Source organism: Anser anser (assembly GCF_964211835.1).
Source record: "Anser anser genome assembly, chromosome: 25".
In the NCBI taxonomy this organism is placed as follows: Eukaryota; Metazoa; Chordata; class Aves; order Anseriformes; family Anatidae; genus Anser; species Anser anser.
Window position 1 is genome coordinate 6,211,649 of NC_139746.1, and position 21,486 is coordinate 6,233,134.

General features: G+C 43.2%; 1 protein-coding gene across 8 annotated transcripts in view; it reads left to right on the forward strand.

Annotated features, from left to right (window-relative positions):
• Nucleotides 1-21,486, forward strand: part of RFX2 (regulatory factor X2) — a 59,864-nt gene that overhangs the window by 28,152 nt on the left and 10,226 nt on the right. For 2 of the 8 annotated variants that reach the window (XM_083810677.1, XM_083810674.1), the window contains exons 2-10: nt 903-1,012; nt 3,724-3,813; nt 4,824-4,903; nt 5,632-5,896; nt 10,757-10,831; nt 16,088-16,269; nt 18,966-19,085; nt 20,147-20,262; nt 21,168-21,286. In XM_083810677.1, the coding sequence (XP_083666803.1) occupies nt 908-1,012; nt 3,724-3,813; nt 4,824-4,903; nt 5,632-5,896; nt 10,757-10,831; nt 16,088-16,269; nt 18,966-19,085; nt 20,147-20,262; nt 21,168-21,286 (1,152 nt within the window). In that variant the 5' untranslated portion in view covers nt 903-907. Of the gene's footprint in view, nt 1-899; nt 1,013-1,066; nt 2,320-3,723; nt 3,814-4,823; nt 4,904-5,631; nt 5,897-10,756; nt 10,832-16,087; nt 16,270-18,965; nt 19,086-20,146; nt 20,263-21,167; nt 21,287-21,486 lie in introns of those variants that run through there. The other 6 variants (XM_083810676.1, XM_083810680.1, XM_083810675.1 and 3 more) reach the window with 6 other exon arrangements.

Here is a 21,486-nt window from a genome sequence, read left to right on the forward strand (position 1 = left end):
TGAGAAAGGAGAAATGACACCGCTCAAAATCTGGGTATTTCAGAATCTTATGGTTCGGAAGTGACAGCAGAAACACTCTGGAAATAGTTTTAGACAGCAACTTTCCTAAGAAATAGTGCAAAAAGACTTTTCCACCTCTCCATATCATATCAAAAACCCAAACCTTGGCTGCCCTCGGGACGTGGCTCCACGGGGGCTCAGCCCCTCTCCGTGCCCGCAGGGTTCTCCCCTGTCCCCAGGACGGGGCAGCCGAGCCGAGCGATGCTGGGTGGGCGCTGGGACGGGGTAATGGGAGGGTTGGCACCTTGATGGGAGCTGGGGAGGGCGGGGGTGTTTCTTTGTGGGGGTGGTTTGGGGCTTTCAAACGGCACTCAGCCGCTGTTCTTTCTCTATTCATGTTTGATCACTGGTTGCGATTATACCCCTGAATCCGCCACCCCACTTTCAAACTGAAAGCATTAGCTAAGCCCCAGGCATGTACTTAGTTTCAATAAAAATTTTGCACTAGTTAGACATGATAAAGCAGAGGGGGAGAAGAAACGTTTTTTAAAACATGTTCTTACTCTTACAGATCTGTAGTTATCCCTCACTATGACACAATAATTTTCCAATGCTACTTTTTTGTTATATTTAGAAGAGCATTTTCTGTTCCTTCCCTCCCCTTTCTGCGGAACAATTGTGCAACTTTCTTTTTTCTTAATATAATAATGCATTAAAATTAGATCCAAGACTAAAAAGAGCCCTCTGTGTAGGAAGGTAGCTACCTTCCTTCCTAGCGTTTCCCCTGGATCTTCCACTGGGATTTTGCTCCTTTTAGACACAGGTTCCTTGGGCTCCCGGCGGTGTTGGGCGAGCGGAGCTGTGCTTTCCCTGGCTGATGTCCCTTCTGCTCTCTCCAGCAGTGAGCATGCAGAGTTCAGAGGGTGGATCAGACCCAGCAGCTTCCGTGGCGCTTCACGCTTCTGCATCAGCCCAAGCTCCAGTAGTGCAGCCGGTGCCAGCCTCGCAGCAGGTAACGTATGCACAGCTGGTAGCGCTGTTTCCATGGAGAAGAGCCCTCTTTTACTGGTAGAAGTATATGAATCCAGGGCTTTATCTGGGAGGAGGGGATTGATAATCAGCTTGTTGAGGCAGCGGTGAGAAAGAGCCTGGAGATTGTGTTGATCGAGGCCATAGGTATTTGCCTGGGTTAGCCCTACAAACACACAAGCTTTAAAACATGAGATTTGGATTTTCAAATTAGCTACCTAAGGAAATCACTTTGTGCCAGCTTGGTGGTTGTTTCAGTGTAATATCCTGCTGTCGTTATTTGTTTTGTCAGTAAAAGCAGCAGAAAATAGAACTGTCCTTAAAGGCATCTCTAACAAAAAGGCATCAAGTTCATCAGAAGAGGGGGGCTGGGAGTGCTGGGGCAGGAGTGGGTGGAGGAGCCACATGCTAGCCTCTTCCTTTGGTAGGTGGATCCTGACATTTTAAATTCGAGAGAGGGGGAAAATTCATGATTCATTTGCATGAATACAATGCTCTTGGAAGGTCTCTTGATAGGAGAGAAATGATAGCTTCAACTGATGAATGAAAACTACCTAATGCAAAACGGGAAGTGTTAAGCATAACTGGTTCCTTTTTATGGCATTTGGGGAACTATCAAAAGAACTTTCTGTGGCAGTTAAGGAAGCTGGAAGGATAAAAGGATGGGTGGGTGTAGCCCAGCTACACCCTTCTTCAACTCCCAAGTGAGCAGAAGTAGCTGCCATTGGATCCCGATGGAAGGCAACAACTTAAACTTGTGAATTGGTAGGAGCCTTTGGTCTGCTGGGACATGGACATCCACATCGTGCCACTCAGCATGTGTTTGGCCAGCCTGCTGTCGTCTTTAAATCAGCCTTCCCAGCGTTGATTTCCCTGGGTGTTGTTTCCTGCTTGTATTGTGATGATGATCAGTAGCGTAAAGTATCTTAGGGATCATCAGTCTTAGTGTGAATTTGACTGTGACAACGTTCAAGAAGTTAAGAAGACCCTTCAGCTTTGGATTATGAAGTTCCCGAAGTTCTGTCCAGCCTTTCCTGGTGCTGTTGTCATGACACAGCATCCCACGTGGAACTCTGTGGATTAAGGAAGACCCAGAGGATCTTGGAAGAGAGCCGAAGAGGAGGAACATCTAGAGAACCTTCCATTCTCACCAGCAGGACAAAGAAAATACTAGGAATGAACTACAGGCAGCGTGACTGGTGCGAGGCTGAAGCCTTTGGTGTTGTTGATCACTGGTCCACCTTTCAGTGTGAGAGGAGGCTGTATGAACAGGATGGCCTCATCTTACAGGTTGGGGATGATTTTTTTTTTTTCTGGTTAGAAGCTAGTAGGAGTAACCAGGCAGGTGGTGATGAATTACAAAAGTAGCTGAGCTGGGCAGCTGTGCCAAAGGAGAGAGATGTGTCGTTTGGTAAAAGCAATGACAGAGAAAGGATGAAAAGTAGAAGAAAAGAATAATTCTCACTGAGACTTTGATGCAGTTGGCATTGTCAAGACCTGACTTGAAAAAGGGCTTTTAATGCTCCGCCATGCACTGATTACAGCCTCTTTTGGAAAGAAAATAGGCAAAGTGATGGCTGGCATAACTGCACGCGTCCTTAGCACTGGCTCAGCTGCAGGATCTCAAAAGTGTACAGACTTTCTGAAAGTGAGCCTGGGGACTGTGATTTAGGAGCTGCCTAAAAATCTGGTCAGTTGTCATAATCTTGTAATTCTCCTAGAACAAAACTTCTGTCTCGTTACAAAGGACATGCTGGGAGGTTGTCAGAGGGCTAAAAATCATCAATATATATATGGTAGCCAGTAATTGTCAAGGTCTCTTCTAGGACTCGTGGGATTGTTTTGCAGCTGTTTGTTCTGTTGGCCCAGTCTGCTGGATATTTTTAAAGCTTCAAGCCACAGAGGATGACTGTTTCCTTGGAGAAGGTCCTCATCAGTTTAAAGTGCCATACAGATATTTGGCTTGAATGTTTCCTTTCTTACTTTCATGCCAGTATCCTAGGCTCTGTTCCCATGGGCCTCACTGAATCATTTATTTCCATCCACTGTGGCTCCACATTTGTTTTACTGGATCTGCAAGGTGCTTTGCACTCTTCAGGACTCGCGTGCAGCCTCAAACAGAAAGTCAGGTGTAAGGCAAGGGTAGCACAAAGCACGTCTGTGCCCTTGGTGGCACTAAAGGGAGATGCAGAACCCCCTGAGCTTTGGTGCTGGTGGAAACCGTAATTGCTGTGGCACCTTGCAGAGTGATTTCATATCACGGGAGACAGATTGTGCTTTGGTATAGCAGGAACAAAAGAAGCATCTTTGCAGCCATAGGAGGAAAATGTGAACATGTGAGGAGTGGTTCTTGTTTGGCTGCAGCTGAACCTCCTGTTGAACTCCTGTTGAATTCCTCCTGTTGAGTGCCTCCTGTCAATCAGCTGTTTGCTGTTGCTCTATTGTTTTCCATGGAGAAATTCAGAAAGTGTGGATCCAGCTCTCTGCTTTTCCCCAGTTCAGGTATCTGAGTTCATGCTGGTGTTGATGCAGGTTACGCTGGAGGGATAGGGGGCCATAGGGGCGCTAAGGAAGGGGTTCTGCTGCCTTTGGAGTAGCTGCAAGCTTTCCATGAAAGTTTGAAAGGGAATATCCATGTTACAGACTAACTGCAAACTGGAAGTAAGCGTGTGTTAATGTATCTTCTTCTTTCAGAGGGTTTTGGTCCAAGCAGCAGGCTCCGCTCCCAAAGGAGCGCAGATGCAGCAAATCTCTGTTCCCAGAGTTCAGCAGGTTCCACAACAGGTAATGTCTCCGCGGTGAGACACCACACAGCCACTCTGGGTCAGCAGGACTGGCTCTCCCTGTCTGCTATGTCCCACACCGAATTTGAAACTGTGTCAAATATCTCCTTAGAAAAATCCATACTGTTAATTAAACAGCTGTGTGCATCCAGAGACCTGGAGATCACTGTGAGAGCAGCTTTCTCCATCTCTCTCTCTCCTTCTCAGACTGATAATAAAAGAAACTCTCAAAATATTTAAGGTTTGGAAAGAACCTTTACTGTAGCAGGTGTCTTGCATATGTTTGAAGATTTGATGGATGCTTTTAATTGCCACTTAAAAAGCAATAATCCTCAGTAAAAATTTTTTAGAGGCAAAGTGTTTGGGATTATTTTTTAATTACACAAGCAAATATATTGACTACTTGTGGCTTTGTAGAAAGGTTGGGTTGCAGAGAGCCATGCAAGTGTTTTTATTTATCTGAACTTTGCCTTTTGCAGCCCTTGTTTCCTAAGAAACCAGGCATATGTGGTGCTGCCTCATGTGGACAGTGAGTCTGATTCTCTTGACTTTTTCCTCTAGCGATTTTTTATTTGGTTACTCAGTTTCAGAAAAACTTGACAAAGGGCAACCACATACCTCCCAGACCAACAAGAAGGGGCTGGGATGCAGATGGACACTGCCAACCTCCTCTCTGAAGGAAAGGCTGCAGCATGATCTCACCCTGGTTAGTCAACAGAGAACCAGCCCTGAGACATGTGTGCAGAGGAAACCCAGCTCCATTGTTTCCACTGCTCATGGAGCAACTTCTTATTTATTTATTTTAATTTGACCTTTTAAAATAAATATGTCCGTTGGGACATATGTGTTGTTTTTTTTAAAATTTGTTTGTTGTTGTTTTTTTATTTTTTATTTTTAGAGAAAGCCTAAGTGTCAAGGTAAGCTTCAAAGTTAAGGATGTAATATGTAATTTCTCCCCCTGTTCCAAGGCAATAACATACCTGTAACTCAGGCTTATGATGCTTGTTTCAGGTGCAATCCGTGCAGCATGTATATCCATCCCAGGTCCAGTATGTGGAAGGAGGAGAAGCTGTCTATACCAACGGAACCATGTAAGAGTCTTTTGTTCTCTGTTCTGAGCCCATTTCCCCTCCCTGCTGGGTCTGAGCAGTTTGGTCCTTCCAGGCTTCTTCCCCTCCAACACTGCTGCTGGCCCTGGCTGCCATTAAAAGGAGGAAGAAAAGGAACTGTTTTATGTGCTGAATTGGGTGTGTGGGTGCCAGACTCTAGCCTTGGTGGAGGTGATGTCCTCATGGAAGAGGTGTTTCAGGGAATTTTTCTCTCCCTAATATGAAACGATCCTGTGCTTTCCTCTCCTTATCCCACCGTGTGGTGCAGCCTTAGGAACCAAAGCAGAATTTCTATAGGAAGAAAGGGGCTTGGTAAGGCATCATCTTGCCCCTCTCTGCTGGGCCCCCTTTTGTGTTCCTGGTTAGGTCCTGCTGCCTCTGCTGCCCGCTGGGATGCTCTCAGCCTCTGCATTTAGGTCGAGTGAGATGGCTGCAAAATGACTCCAGGGCTCTGCGTGCACTCACACTGCTGGGACAGGCTGTGGCTGTGGGTCTTTGCTTCAGGGCTGTCACAGGACCGATTAATGTTGTCAGAATTGACTTTTATGGCAGAGTTCAATTTCAGTGGTGCAAATTCCACTGACAGTGGAGTCGAGGCCTTTTTTAAAACGTGGTCCAGATTGCAGAAGCCTCTGTCCATGACATTAGATCTGTAAGCTCCTCGCCATCAGCTTGTGCTCCATGTCCTAACGCTGTTGTTCCTTTGATAGACGAGCTGCCTACTCCTACAACACCGAAGCTCAGATTTACGCCCCCAGCAGTGCAGCTTCCTATTTCGAACCTCAGGGAGGTGGAGCTCAGGTGACTACAGCGGCATCCTCTCCTACAGCCATTCCCTCTCACAACATGGTGGGCATCACCATGGACATTGGGGGAAGTCCGATCCTCTCCAGCTCGGGAGCCTATCTCATTCATGGGGGGATGGAAAACACTAGACATTCTCTGTCACATACTTCACGCTCCTCTCCAGCAACGGTATGTAGCTCTGCAGATGTCACAGCTCGGGGCCCGGAATTGTTCCAAGGGAACTGAAAAGCCTTCAGAAAATAAAATCTCCTATCATTAGCACTGTGTATATGTCTGTATAACGTTATGCAAGTGCAAGCAAGAGAATAGACACTGGTGTACTACAGATATTTTTCAGGAGGAATTTGGGATGTCTCTTACCAGTGGGCAGAGGCTTGTCAAACTTTCTGAGCAGATCATTCACATGCTGCAATTATGCAGCATGGAGATAACATTCTTGGTGATTTTGTTTTTCTTTCCAAGCAGAATGTTTTGGCTTTCCAATTCAAAAGAATTGTCTATATTTACATTTTCTAGTACGTGTAACATCTGAACATGAGGCTTGGCTTATACAAAGCAAAGAAATATATAAACAGATTCTTCATTATGAAGAGACCTGAAAAGTCCATTATTAACCCAGTGAATAATTACTACAGATGTGTCAAGCTGATCATTCTAAATGCACAGTGACTGAAAAGCCTTTTTAATTCTCCTACACCATTGTGTATTCTGTCTTTGCCATATATTATAGAAAATGTATTTTATGGACAATACTGATCAAACAGAAATGTTTTAAAGCTCTGATTTTTTTTAATCATGTCCTTCCAACTGTCAGCCGAGGTGCTGGGTTTAGAAGCACAACTGTATGGGACTCAGAAGGGTAAAACTATTAACCTAAAATAGCCTTTCTGCAGCTAGAAGCAATCAGGGCTTCTGTCTGAGAATCTACAAAGTCTGAGTAGCAACTGCTGCCAAGAATAGGTTGGAACTTGTGTTCTTCTGGGACAGTGTTCACTTTCCTTTCCAGACTGACCTGTGTGTGTATATGCTTGTATACAAATGTAGGTGTGACTGAGTGTATGTGGCTGGATTTTAAAACAGGAACAGCGCTACTTAGGGAGAAAAATAGGGGCTGTTTGCTACTGACTACTCTTGAAAATCTGGCCAACAAGGCTCACTTTGTTGTCCCACAGAGTTTTAAAGTACAAACTTTAAAGTTTTTGAATCTTTGTGTCTGGAAAGGTTGTCTTTGATCCTGCAGTGAATGTGTTCTGCCTTAGGAAGAAGTAGCTATCTATGGGAAAAGCCCTTAGCTGTGGGTGAAAGAGGAAATGTGTGGTGGGAGCTATAGGAATAAAAGTCAGATTCATTTGGATTAGCAGGAGCTCATTTCTTGTGTGAGAATTGCGTGTGTTTTAATTACTCACAGTTAATAACTAGCATTGGACCTTCCTCTGATTTTGCTCATGCTTGTTATTTTGAAGGAAGTAGCTGCTGATCTTGTCACCTGCGTGGGACTGCATCTTGCAAAGCTGCACAACATAACTTTTTTTATTATTATTTCCATGGTGACAGGCACAATGTAAAAAGCCCAAGTAGAATATATGTCAGTAGAAATGTCCCATGAACAGATTTATTTTGTAGCTGTCTATCACATACAATAAGCCATTCAGGAAAAAAAGAATTTAGGAACTGACTTTTATGAAAATGCATCTGAAATAAATTCACTCTGTTGCATGTAGGAATGAACTGTACAAATGTCAGTGACTCTTGTGGAGGGGCTTAAGAGGGTTAAGTAGTGCATGGATGCTTGTCTGGAAGACAGTACAGGGATGTGTCTATCTGTGGCTTTCAGTTCTTTCAGCACAGACCAGAGTTGACGGGAGACAGAGCAGAGCTCTCAGGAACATTCAGAACCATGACAGCTACTTTGAATTTCACATAATAATGGGTGGACAGGTAGGGGAAAGCAAGGACTATATCAAGTCAATGGGTAGGAACATTATTTTTATTTGCAGTGCCTTGCTTAAACAGCAAATAGGGAAACTTGGTATTGAAGAGGCCAGAGAGGCTACAGTCATGGCAAAATGTATTTGGGGCAGGATTATGAACTTTAGCAGTGGAGAGAAAGAAGACTACAGCTCATGCAGATGTAGACAAGGAAGAACTATTTGCATGTGGCCTCAGGCATGTAATGTTGGGGTTGGATATCAAAGTGACCAGCAATGTGAGAGCAGTGATGGAAATGCTACAAGGAATGGGGAAGCAAGAGGGCTTGGAGGGTGGTGAGCACTTGTGACAGAGCCAACACTGAGACCTCAAAGGGGAGAGCAAGGAATGTTTCTTCGGAGGAGAGTGGGAGCAAGGCGGCACCTCAGAATTAGCAATGGGGTAAGAGCTGGAGCTTCCTCAAGAGGCTGGGGGATGTTTGGTAAAGACTGTATATACACTAAAATAAAATCTTAAAAAAAAAATAAATTACACACAACACAACAGCATCATCCATATCTGCTGGAATAACGATGTTCTGCTCCATCAAATAGGCTGGAACAGAACATCATGCAGCTCCATTCAGGGTCTGTGCTAACAGACCACTATTAATCTTCATTTAAACTAAGCTAGGCCAAGAGAGGAAATCCTTGAGAACTCCCATAAGTAGGTACTTAGAACTGTCTTCCTTCTGGTCCTTTTGACTCTCAGTAACTTGATCTCTAGCCCAGTGCACTCCAGTCCCTTTCTTGGACAGTTTGTTTGTTTGTTTGTCCAGCAGATAGTGAGCAGTAGATGAGAGTTGTTGCCAATGTGTCCAGCTGTGGCTGGAAAATGAATGAACAAGCTTTAAGTCAGCTTGTCTTACACCTTCTGGATCACTCTAGGCAGACTCACAACTTCAGTCTGTCCCTGTGTCCTAGGATGGGGGAAAGAGAACAGAGCAGCTGTCCTTTAATGAGTGTTGCTGGACAACATTTCATCAGTGAAATGTTGTCGGTGATTTTGGCTGATACATACCTCAGGAACTTCACAGTCAAGAAATTTAGCACCCATTCTAGTCAAGCAGATATTGAAATGTTCCTTTGTCAAAAAGCTCACCTTCATGCAGGACAGCTTATGAGTTTCCAGTCTTTCCCCTCTAATACTTGTTTCTGCACGTGTAAGGTGTCCATTTGTATTGAGCAATAGCAAAATGCCAAAAGGACGAGTAGTGTTTCTGTGCTTGCGTAAGAGGCATTGCTCAATGGGCACTGTGCTGCTCAGCTGTCTCTGCCCCTTCAGCAGAGGAAGGAACTGGTGTCTCCCTCTGACACCTTGACTCATTTCCTGAAAGCTGCATCAGCAATCAGGCTGTGCTGATGAGTTTTGGTTCCTCATGGTACATCATGGTATGCTGAACAGTTTTCTCAAAACCCACTGAAACATAGTCCTGGACTGACCCTTTTTTGGATTCACTGATACATTCCTGATAGGTGCCGCAATGATGCCACTTTGGGGCAGAACCAAGGGATTTCACAGAACCACAGAATATTAGGGATTGGAAGGGACCTTGAAAGATCATCTAGTCCAACCCCCTCTGCCGGAGCAGGAACACCTGGATCATGTCACACAGGAACACATCCAGGCGGGTTTTGAATGTCTCCAGAGAAGGAGACCCCACAGCCCCCTGGGCAGCCCGTTTCAGTGCTCCGTCACCCTCAGCATAAAAAAGTTTTGTCTCAGTTTTTTATGCTGGAGGTGCTTGGGCAGAGTGTCACCTTCAGACATGGATATTGCAAAAACGGTGTTGGGTTGTTCAATGTTGCTTCAGAAGTTAGATCTGATTTTTTCTGTTCTCTCACCTCTCTGATAGAGCTTGGTTTTGTAAATGGCTGTTTTTTTCTCTGCATTTGTCTTTGCCATGCTATAAGTCAGTGCAAACTGGAGTATAGGGAGCTAGCTTGTGTGTGAAAGAGGGCATACGCTGACAGATGATCGTGCAGATGTGATGCTTTGTGCATGCACCTATAGATACGTGCACAACAATGCATGTTAAATGATGACAGTAAATTTGCTAGAGATAGCTACTGATTGCAAGTTTTACAGCATGCCACCTTGTCCTGCCTACACTAACAGGTCACAGGTAATGGGGTTTTGAGAACACATACTGGAAGCAGCAGGAACTTGCAGGAAACTGCCAGTCCCTCAAACTGAGGGTTTTTTTTTTTATTTCCTCATTCACAAAACCCTCATGCTCACGAGCACTGGAGCTCTGGACCAGCAGCCTTCTATGCAGTAGTTTGCCAGAGACTGCCGAGGGAGGCCCAGGAATAGACATGACAAGCCAAGAAGGGTCTAGGAGAGGGTCTGAACACAGGGCAGCAGCAAGAGCTAGGCTAGAAGCTGAGTGAGGTTGGAGGAAAGCAAGAGGGCTCTTTAGAGGCCAGAATGCCTCTCTGTTATGCTAGCTGCAGAAGCTCTGAGATCAGTGGAAATGAGCCCAATAACAGTTCTGCTTGGTAGCAAAGATCTCGTATCCATTCCAGCTTACACACTCCTGGTGTAAACTCTCCTGGTGCCTCTGTTTTATTTAGTTGCCTTCAGTTCTTTGCCAAATTTTTAAGAAATAATAAGAACCAAAGTTAATTCATCCCAGTTTTCCGTAAAAGATCTGGGTAAAATGCACCTCCTCTGCAGCAAGTCTGCTTTGACCTGCTGCAACGTGTCTGTATGGTGGTGTTTTGGTCTAGGCATGAAGGGGAGAGGAGAAGGAAAACTGCTTCTTGTTTATAATGGGCAACACACATAGTGGAAGATCAAAAGTCCCCTAGTCTCACCCTTTCACCCTAACAGGGATCGTTGCTGTGTTGTTAGTTTGCATGCTGTACAATAATGCCTTTTCAGCTTCATCCCATAAGGACTGTGCCTCATCTACTTGCCTCTTTTTCACAAGCTTGTTGATATAAAGCATTAATCATTCAAATATTAATAAAGATACAATCTTGGCTGTTGCTAACTATCTGATTTCCTTTCTTTTTCTTTTTTTCCTTTTTTTTTTCCCGTGCATATTTTCTTTAGCTTGAAATGGCGATTGAAAACCTACAAAAAAATGAAGGGATTACATCACACAAAAGCAGTTTGCTCAACAGCCATGTAAGTTGCAATCAGAATTTACAACCTCTTTCCTGCTTTGGTAGGAGCATTATTTGTAGCCGTTTGGTGTATTCAATAGCACGAGTCACTCAAAACAGCCTGTGATTCTGCTGTGCTGCCCAAAGCAGCCCATTCCCAAGAAAAAAGAATTTGCAAAAACTGCCATGATGTTAATGTTTGTTTATGAGATGCTCTGGATTGTGTTAACTGCCTCTACCCTATGTTTATTTATTTCTTCTGCCTTGCAATGGAAATTGCTGGCAATTAGATAAACACATCTGAGGAAGTTCTTTCCTTTCAGTGGAATTTAAAGATGGCTGGAAAATAACTTGCAATTCTACAGCAATAACTCGGAGTGAATCATGACAAATATCCCCTAAATACTGCGTACCAAAATCCTGCTCCTGTGAATGAATGCCTTTATTGCCTCTTTCTGTGCCTCAGGAAGACCATTACTGTTACAATGCTATGCTAAACCCATTTGCTAGACCTCTCTTTTCTTACTATGCCAACAATTTCCCTGCTTTGTGTGAAGTTCCCACTATTCTACTGGGCCTACTCAGGGTCTTCTGCATCGTGGTTTATGGCTCCCACGCAGTAATGCTTAACGGTGAGCACATGCTTGTGTCAGATTTGAAGAGTCTAATTCAAATGTTATTGAAGTTGTTGGATTTGCCTTTTCTTCATTGTGTTTTGGATTAGGCTGAAGCATGTTCTGCTCCGATAACTCACAATGCACAACGTGGTACTTCCTTATTCTAACAGATTTCCTCTTGCTTTGTATTTGGGAGTAGATATGTTATCATTCTTGGGTATGTTTGTCCTCTTCACCCTAGAGAAATAACCTGAGAAAATTAAAGGAACATTGAACCTAATGGTCTGATTCTCTTAAGCTGATGCCAAACTTCAGGCCTGGGCTCCTGGATGAGTTTGATCCTTATTTCCAAGTTCTAGAAATCGAAGGTTCCTTGTTGTAGCTGGGGAAATACAAAACTGCAGCGTCAGGCTTTTAGTTCCTGTTCTGAGCATACATGTGCATCCGTCCCTTCCCAGGCTGTGGCCGTGCTCATGCACCTGTGCAGTGCCCCTGAGTGCCACACAGATTTGGCTACAGGTACCATCGTTCTGCAGATTTTTCTTGTTCATCACAGTGCAGAGAAGGGCAGAGCGGAACAGGACGGGGCAGGTAGTGGTATGGTATTGAGCAAGGTTTAAAAAAAAGGAAAAAGGACAAAGGAAAGAAAGTGAAGATAGAAAAGAGATTTCGTCTGACCACAGGCTAAGCAGGCTGGAGTTGGGGCCAGATCCAGCCTCCTATCAGATCTACGCGACCTTTGTCCTGCAGGGTAGAAATAAAGAACATAAGGTCTCTCTGCCCAGGTCACCGTTTAGAGTTCGGCGTAAGGCTTAAGTGCCCTTACAAATTCTAAAGCCAAGAAGATACCTCACAGGCGCGTGGCTATGGAGCAGAATTTTTCATCAAGTGTTCTGTCCTTCATTTTAAACTTCACGTTTTGTAAATCTGTGAATTCTTAGCATAATGGTTTGTTTTGTTGCCATGAGCAGATGTTTCATGTCAGGTTAGTTTTTAAAAAAATTAAAAAGGGAAAGTAAAGGTATTTCAGTCAAAAGGGATTTTTTTACATAACACTGTTTATACAAATTCCATGGTAAAAGGAGCCACTCTTAATAACTTAATTTAGCCTCAAAAACTCTGAGAGGTTATTTAAGTGCACTTGAAATATCAGATCTAGAATCCAAAGCTAATGTTAATACCCCAGTGACACATGATGTTTCTAATGAAATTGTGTCAATCTATTACTGTTTCTGAAAAAGCTCTACTTACAAGTGTACTCCAGAGGCGCTGGGTCAGAGGATTGGTTCTTTGCCAATTACGAGCTTGCAGATGATGCAAAGAAATTGGAGGAAGGTGACTGCAGTTTTCACAGGAGTGCCTAAACTAGGCACATGGAGAAGTGACTGGATGCACTGGAGTACCTGCTCGGGGCCCTGGGTGTCCTTAGCATTCACAGGAGAAGGAGAAAAATGTATTTTTTTCCTCACTGCTTGTGAAAAAAATAAATGAACAAACACATCTTTGGGCTCTTAGGCAGGAAGGGGCAGGTACTACCGATGGAGTTTCTCCCCTAACTTTAGTGAGGCAAGGATCTGATCCCCAAATGGCGTCTAGGTGGAAACACCTGAAAGGAGACCGGACAGCAGAGAAGGAAGGGCCTGCAGAGGGAATGCTTGTCCCTCGGCAGGGGGAGGAATAGGATGCCCCTGCGTGGGGCAGGAAGGAGGTGAGCGCGGCAGCTCCAGCTCACCTGCCAGGGTGGCTCGGGCTCGGCGCTCAGCGACCTGCTCAAAAGGCACTGACCAGTGGTGGTGGGCACTTCGTCTAGAAAAGAGACTTTTCAGGCAAATGATCGGTTTTGAGGAACTTTAATTGCAGAAGGGGGAGAGGGAGCAAGAAGGAGGTGTGGGTCAGGGTCCAGGCCAAGCCAGACGGCAGGGGGACTTCCCAGCCCCGGATGAAGCCCCCCGCACGTGCACCACAAGCGTGTGTCTTCATTGCTTTGTTCGGTTTCCCAGAAGTGTCCATAACAAAACCTCTCAAAACCTGGGCCTTCTTCCTTTCTCCGACAGCCCTCTGTGTCCCTTCTTCCACCTTTCAAGAGCCCTCCTCGAATCAAGGTTTTTTTTAAAGATTTGTTTTTTTAAATCAAAACAGACACTCAGTAGAAATAAAGTCTAAGTAAAAATAAAATGGAAATGTTCCCCTGCAGTGCTTATAACACAAACAAAGCAGCATACAGCTGCATAGTGATTTTATTGGAACCTGATCGTAATATAAACAGAAACTTTCGAGTATCTTGTCATTGTCACAACCAAGCAAAATTCAAAAAGTAAACAGAACAAGGAATACAAATGGGAAGAATACTTAATGTTCTCATTTTAAGTGCCCAGTATGTTATTATTAATGCAGGAAGAGCAAAAATCATGTTTTGAAAATTATTTATATTCTGACAGATTTCTTTTTTAATCCCTTTTGTGCATTTCATAATAAAATTCCAATTCAATAGCAAGAGTTCGTATTGTCAAGCTCTGTAATGTTTAAAGGAATATAAAAAGACACTTGCAGAAAAAAAGAATGCTGAAAGATGAAGGGAATATTCTAGGATTAGAGTAAAAATGTCCAGGATCAAATTTAAATGAGAGGGCTTTATCTATATCTGAATTTCCCATAGTAACATGCAATATTTTTTTAAGGCTTGGAATTAGAACAGGTTTAGAAGAGCAGAAATAACTGTTTCACGTTCATTATCTTCCATAGGATAAATAAAACAAATGGTTAAAAACAATGAACCTTCTTAATCATTAATTTTTTAAATACGGGGATGGGCCAAAACAAGCATGGATGTGGACTAATTAAAAACAGAGCTCCTGCTGGTCTTTTATGTCATGAACACTGGGGTCCTCTTTTGTTAGAGGCAGCTTAATGGACGGGTTGATTGGAGCCCCAGGGCTCCAGAGTGGCCTTTCAGGGGCACCCAGCGATGCCTCTTCCTGCAGACAGGAGCACGAAGGGGCACCGTATGAGCAAACGCCACCTCTTAGGGCTATGGCCTTTGGATTTCGGAAAGTTCTCCGGCTGTGAATTGCAGCCCCTAGGGGACGTGTGACTGGAGGAAGGTGGGAAGGGGACGTGCAGCTCGGTGAGAAGCAGGACGGGGGCAGCAACCAAGAGGTTTTTCTTCTTCCAGCTCTGGGGGCTCCAGGGCCCGCCACAACCGATGGACACGGTCATTGCAACTGCAGCACACTTTGCATCAAAGCCAACTCATGAACAAAATAGTTTTAACTGTACGTCTTTGGATTCAGCTCCTTTGACATAGCAGAAGTTTGAGTACGTGAATGACAAATACACAGAACGTCCGTGGGTGCTGATAGCTTAGAGCTCAAAAGGATTTGTATGAGAGCAAAGTTGGATGTGAACTACAGAAACTGAAAATAACTCAGCTGAGTGAGGTGTCAGAGATGCCATTGCACGTTGCGGGTTGTATTTTCACAGAGTTACTGATATAAAACTCAAGGTATATAGTGGTGAATTGGGACCCTAAAGTTTCACCAAGGGAAGATTAATAGAAAAAAGCCAGTTATTGCAGTAGGAGTGGGGAGGATTTAAGCACAGGCCAACTTTCACATCCAGGTATATGGTTAAATCCCACTGATTTCTAGGCCAGTTTCTGAGTTTATGCTTAACTACAGTATATGCTTGAATTATTTGTTGTAAGGAGATGATGCAGACAATATTTTGACATCCATAACCTGACTTTATTTTACCACTAATCTGGTGTGAATGCAGCTGCATCCGGTGGAGCTACACCTCCTGTACATGCGTGCATGTGTAGAGGTCTGGATGTAGAGAGGTCTTAAAAATGTTAATCCCAAACGTCCTTGATGACAGTGAAAGGACTCCTACCAAAGCTATTGATTTTAATCCATTTGTAAATCTAGTTCCTTCAAAAATCCACTTAAAATAACACTTATTTTATTGATACTGAAAGTGTTGTTTAACCAATTAAAGGAGATTGGGTTTTTGTCTTTTTGTATTTTAATTCCTGTGCTGCCATTTTGTGCCTGACCTGCTCTCTCAGACTGTCTGGATATAAATAATTTATATCTAATTGCAAACTTTAATCAACAGAAATGTCAGAGGAAGTTCAGACAATAATTTTGTTAAAAATAATAAGCAGAATCCCCTCAGATTGTCAAGTTTCATTTGTTAACCATTTATTGGTAGGGGAACAGCTGCAAATACGCCAATCTTCAAATGAATAAAAACTTTGCAGCATATTTATTTCCCCTAAAATTTATTCATCCTAGGTAGTATTTTAACGTCTTCATTCCTGGAAAACATGAGTCCTTACAGCTTTATTTTGGCCCCACATAAGTTAATCCAAATGCAAGATGGACGCTGCGATGGCAGACAGATTTTTGTGCTACAGCAAAATCTGATAACGTTTTTGTTTGGGTTATTAGCTTTGGTCAGTGTCCTTTTATTCTTTTAAAAATGCAGCTGCCGTAAATATCACTGATATGAATGAACTACAGAGTGTTAAGTTCTCTTGAACTCCTGATGTCAGATACGTGCTCCTGACATTAAGCATCCATGTTGTTTTATGTAGCCTGTTCCGGCCCTCTTTAGACTTTCTCATATTCTTTCTTTATTTATGTCTTCCATGCCTAAAGCTCCAGTGGTTGTTGGACAACTATGAGACAGCGGAAGGCGTTAGCCTTCCCAGGAGCTCTCTGTACAACCACTACCTGCGGCACTGCCAGGAGCACAAACTGGACCCGGTGAACGCCGCTTCCTTCGGAAAACTCATCCGGTCGGTGTTCATGGGGCTGAGGACTCGCCGCCTGGGAACCAGGTTGGTATGGAGTGGTGAACAGGGAAGCAGCTTGCTTCCCCTTTCCTGCTGCTTGTGCCATTACTTCTGAAAGAGCCGGGAAGCAGTGTTGCTCCAGGGACCCCAGTCAAGTCCAGTGTTATCTTGCACTGTGTTAAACGCTGTCCTGCAGGCAGCGGATGAGCTGGAGATGTTCTCAATGTGCTTTCGGTAGCAAGGTGCAAGCAGGCAAGGGATGCTGGCTGGGTTGTCAGAGGTGAGGAGTAGCAGGCTCCTGAACTCAGCTACATCTTGCCTTCCCCTACCGTGTACGTGGCTGCCAGGGTGCTGTACTGCTCCCTGTAGAAGGGGTTAATTAAAAGCAAACATTTAATACTGCTGCTAATTTTAGGAGCTGTGGTTTGCTTTCAAGAACAGAACCCGTGGCCTCGCATTTTGCAGAAAAAAAAATCATTGCACTGTTCTTGCATGATCTGCAATTTCTCTCATATGCACTGAAAATCTACGAAGTGTAATTTAGCAGGCACAGGTCTTTCTTCTGAGATGTGTAGAAATTACCAAGCATTGTGTTGTGGAAAAAAAAATGCTATTCTAAAGCACAGAAGTAACTTCCGTGTTCTGTGAAGCAAAGCTACTTTCTGAACGTGAATCAGCAGCATGAGAAGTTTGACAATAAAGTTAATTTCAGACGTTCTGGGGCTCTGGTGACAACACATTGTCCAGTCACACATCTGAATTTGATCTAACCCCATTTCCAAAGGAGTCTAAGAATATTTTATTTGAACCCAGGCTGCTTGTCATTCCATTACTGTCTCACAAAGATGAAGTCCCTCTTGATCGTGATTGCCACTGTCAGCTGCAGAGCCCAGCGTTCTGCTGCAGGGCAGCGGTTCCTCCCTTTGGGTCCAGGAAAGTTCTCTATCACAAGTGGGAACAGAACCTGTGTCCAAAACCATGATGCAGACAAGGTGTGCAGTCATCCCAGCACAGATTTAGATGGCTTATTTCTGAAATTCACAAAGCAGCAGGCTGAATCTTGTGACAACTGTTGGTTTTAAACATCAAAGTTCCATATAGCGTTACAAAAAAAAGGAAAACTTAAGAAAGTATACTTTCTGCAAAGGCATGTGTCCTTCGAGGGAACATCCAAAGTATATGCACAGCCCATACAGCTGACTCTGCATTTTATCCCAGGTTCTAATTTTACAAAGTAGCTAATACGCTAGAGAAACAGTGATTGCTCTGATTGTATAACTTTTTATAATAAAATTCAAGCCTGGATGACTGGGCTTTCAGAGGAGAACAAAACCAGATGTGTCTGGAGCATTCCACAGCTGGAATGGGGAGGTAACAGTCATGGGAAGAGCAGGGGAGAGTTTGGATTTCTGTAGACGGGTTCAAGTATAAAAGCTCTGAAGTAATTTCTTCAGAGGAGTAAAATTCTTTAGACCTATCAAGGAAGGAAAAATTCAAAGTCCCAACAGCTGCCCTAGAATCCTGCAACTTCTGTTTTGTGACCTAAAAGATTATTGAACTTGGAAACAAAAATAGTCAGAAAGTGGAGTTTCAGACCAGCAGCATTCTGGTATTTCAGAATTTTATTTCACTGAAAGCTAGAATAAAAGATCGGAATAAAAAACACTCTGTGGAAATTACAGAACGTTTTAGTTCAGCTTATGATAATGCTACTTACTTTCATATCATTCTATATTAAGGTTATAAATTATCTAGTAGTGTCTATTTTCTTTTGTAAAAATAAGGCGATTGATGGCCAGTTCTTAGAAATTTAAACTTATTTTTATATCTGCCTCCTGTGGCATAAATATTAGGTGTTTATTATATACTCTTCTTTTGTAAAATTTTGGGCCATGGCATCCCGAAGTCCATCACTAAAGGGTTTTGGTTAACCTTGAAAACTTGTCATTAAACAACAGCAACAAAAACACTTAAAATTCAAAATGTGGATGCTTGAAAAGGTACGATACACCTCCATAAATATGGAAACAGCTGTCCACCATCGTGGACTTGAAAAATTCTATTTTGTTGGGAAAACTTGATTTGACACATCTGTCTGATGTGATGGATGGAAAGAATTTCTCCTGAGGAGTATCAGAGCAGCTTTAAGGACCAGCAATGGAAACAGAAGTGTAGCCACTTTTGCTTACAAAATCTTTCAGTTTTTTACAAAACTACAAAAATGAGCAACTCCCAAGACAAAAGCAGATCAAAGCTTCTTGCCGTTGCTGTAAAAGTGCGTGCAACAGAGAAATGGCTTTCCTATTGTAGTTGACCATTCGGTCAGGCTTGTTTTTCATCCAACTCTAGATAAAGATGGAAGTTTTGTTTTTATATAAAAGCAAGTTCTTAAACTCTAATCAAAGGGCAAAGTGTCCCTTGAGGTCTCTGTCATTCTCTTTAATAACACTGTGTATTGTAACACTTGTCGGTTCTTCTCCAGTTACCATTGGTAGCTTGGAACAAACTTTGCCAGATTTTAAGTGTGGATGTCATTGAACTTTGCGACGTGTTCTTCTAAATTTCATAGGGGATGATGACATTCATTAGTTCAGCCATTCAAACAACGCTTGGCAGCAAACAAACGTGCACTGTAAGAAGTGTGTGTATTGTCAAAACAAGCCCAAGAGTAAATTGCAGGGCTACGGTGTTGCTCCCATTGACCTGCTGGCACTGAGCAATTTCAACGCTGATACTTGCAGGGGAAACTCCAAATATCATTATTATGGGATCCGTCTGAAGCCAGAGTCTCCACTGAACCGCTTGCAGGAGGACACGCAGTACATGGCCATGAGGCAGCAGCCCATCCACCAGAAGCAGAGGTAGGAGCTCCTGGCCCCTTGGGGCTGGGCGTGCTTGGGGTTAGGGGGAGCACATTGGGATGGGGCAAATCCGATTGCTGCTGAAGTGCCAGAGCCCATAGCTGAGCTGTTAAAAAGGTACTGGCCAGTCTGAGTACTGGAAGGGTCAAAGGGAAATTCTGGCTCGCCAAACTGCATTTATCTGCCTGTTCTGTTTGCCAGTGGCTTGAATTCAGCCTGCTGCTGCAGAGACTACTACGGTATGTACCGCTTCTTACTGCATCCCTGTGACTCAGTAGTTTAGGACTTCAGCTCTGGAGTTATTTGTGCCTCATCAGAGGAAAGGACATGTGGCTTGTGTTGGTTTATTTTATTTTATTTTATTTTATTTTATTTTATTTTATTTTATTTTATTTTATTTTATTTTATTTTATTATTTTATTTTATTTTATTTTATTTTATTTTATTTTATTTTATTTTATTTTATTTTATTATTTTTTGGTGTAGCAGTGCAAGTTAGACAGTGCCACGGTTAGTCTTGTGTCTGAGCAACCTTGAATAAAAACACAATGTGCAAAGGAATTTGGAACTGTCTCCTGGAAGCGTTGACACTTCTGGTTCTTGCTGAAGTGAAGAAGGAGCAGAGGAATTCATTTCTTCAGCTCCCAAACAGAAAGCAAATCTAAAATCAGCTCCAGAGTGTGTACTCTGGCACCCACTCCAGCTCTGCTTCTCATTTTCTTTTCTTTTTTTTTTCTTTGTTTTTTCTTTGTTTTTCTTTTTTTTTTTTCTGTCACCTTGGGCAAACTTCTTAACCCCTTTAATCCTCTCCCGGGGAGAACTTTTCAAAAGGAGGTTCTCATTCCCAGTCTTGAGCTGGTAATATAAACAGTCCGCCCTCAAAATGCTGGCCTTGACTGTAACCTCACTTACTACATGATGAGTGCATATAACTTCTTAAATAAGCATTCTACAGTGTCATGACTTTGTAGGTGTCCCTGTCTTTCACAGTATGACTGTGAAAGTAACGTGTATGTGTTTGCTTGTGCCTGTGTAAATACGAAGGCATGCTCTAAATGTAGGTACAGACCGGCTCAGAAGATGGATGGCATGGCAGAAACTGGGTCCAACAGCAACCTGCACACTACCCCGGAGCAATCGGTTGCTGCTCAAAGTCAGCATCATCAGCAGTTCATAGGTGAGGAGACTGCTTTGATGGATTCAATGTCTCATGTCTGGGGTTATAATCGTCAGAGGAAGGAAGGCCTTTTCCAGGACCCCCTGGCTGCCCTGTATTTCTTCTTTTTCTAAAAAACCTGCAGTAGTCTAACAAGCTCTTATAAAGTCATGTTTGCTGTGTTTGTTTGCTAACTCCTGTACCCACAGGAAGCCTTTTTCCTCGTGCCATTGGGTCTGTCAGTTCCCTCTAAAAATGTATTCAGAGCAATTTTAAACAAATTAGATGGAAGGAGTAGAGATATCTAAGCCATGAATCCTGAAGAGCCTTGTTAAAGCAGGGAGGTAGGGGAAGCAGAACGATTCTGGTCATTGGCCCACCAGGAGAGGAGGCTGCAATGTTCATTTGACTACAGAAGATCCATACGAGGCCTCTCCTTGGGAAACAGGTTCTGCTTGTGGTATTGCTGGTCATGGATCTACATGTTTCCATAATCTCCAGTAGAGATACAAAATCCCAGCCAGTTCCAAGCGTTATCTGAAATAAAAGCACTCCTGATATATCGGCTATCCAGGTGTATTGTCCATTGTACTCCCAAATTTCCAAAGAGTCTTTTTCAGGCTTTGGAGAAAATATAATGGGAAGCACACTAGATTAGGACAATGTATTCTTGTTTCTTTTATTACAAAGAGAAAGAAACCATTCTCCTTTCCACGCTGAATATATGGACTGCAGTTTTTTACTTTTTGCCCATTGTAATGGTATGAACCAGGGAAGTACTAGAGTATCAGTCTCATTTCACCAGTTTCATCACCAGATGAAACATGAAAGACAGCCACCAGTGACAGCAGCATCTTGTACTTGACTGTAGTCCTGCGTAACTGAGCGCTCCTCATCTTGGACATCTTTCCCATCTTTTTCCCCAGATGTAACCCATGTCTTTCCTGAGTTCCCAGCCCCTGATCTAGGCAACATCCTCTTACAAGAAGGGGTCACCATGAATGACGTGAAAACTCTGCAGCTTCTTTACAGGCGCCACTGTGAGGTGATTACTTTTAATATTTTTAATTGATTTATTAAATGATATGGGACATTATTCGTGTGCTCTTCTCACATCCTGCTCTCAGGAAAAGCTCGAACATCATAGGGAATGTGTGATTTGTTAGGTATTGCAACTCAGATATTGCACTTAATGTTGTTTCTTCATTGTGTGACCTGTTTTATGTTATGCTGATTATTAAAACA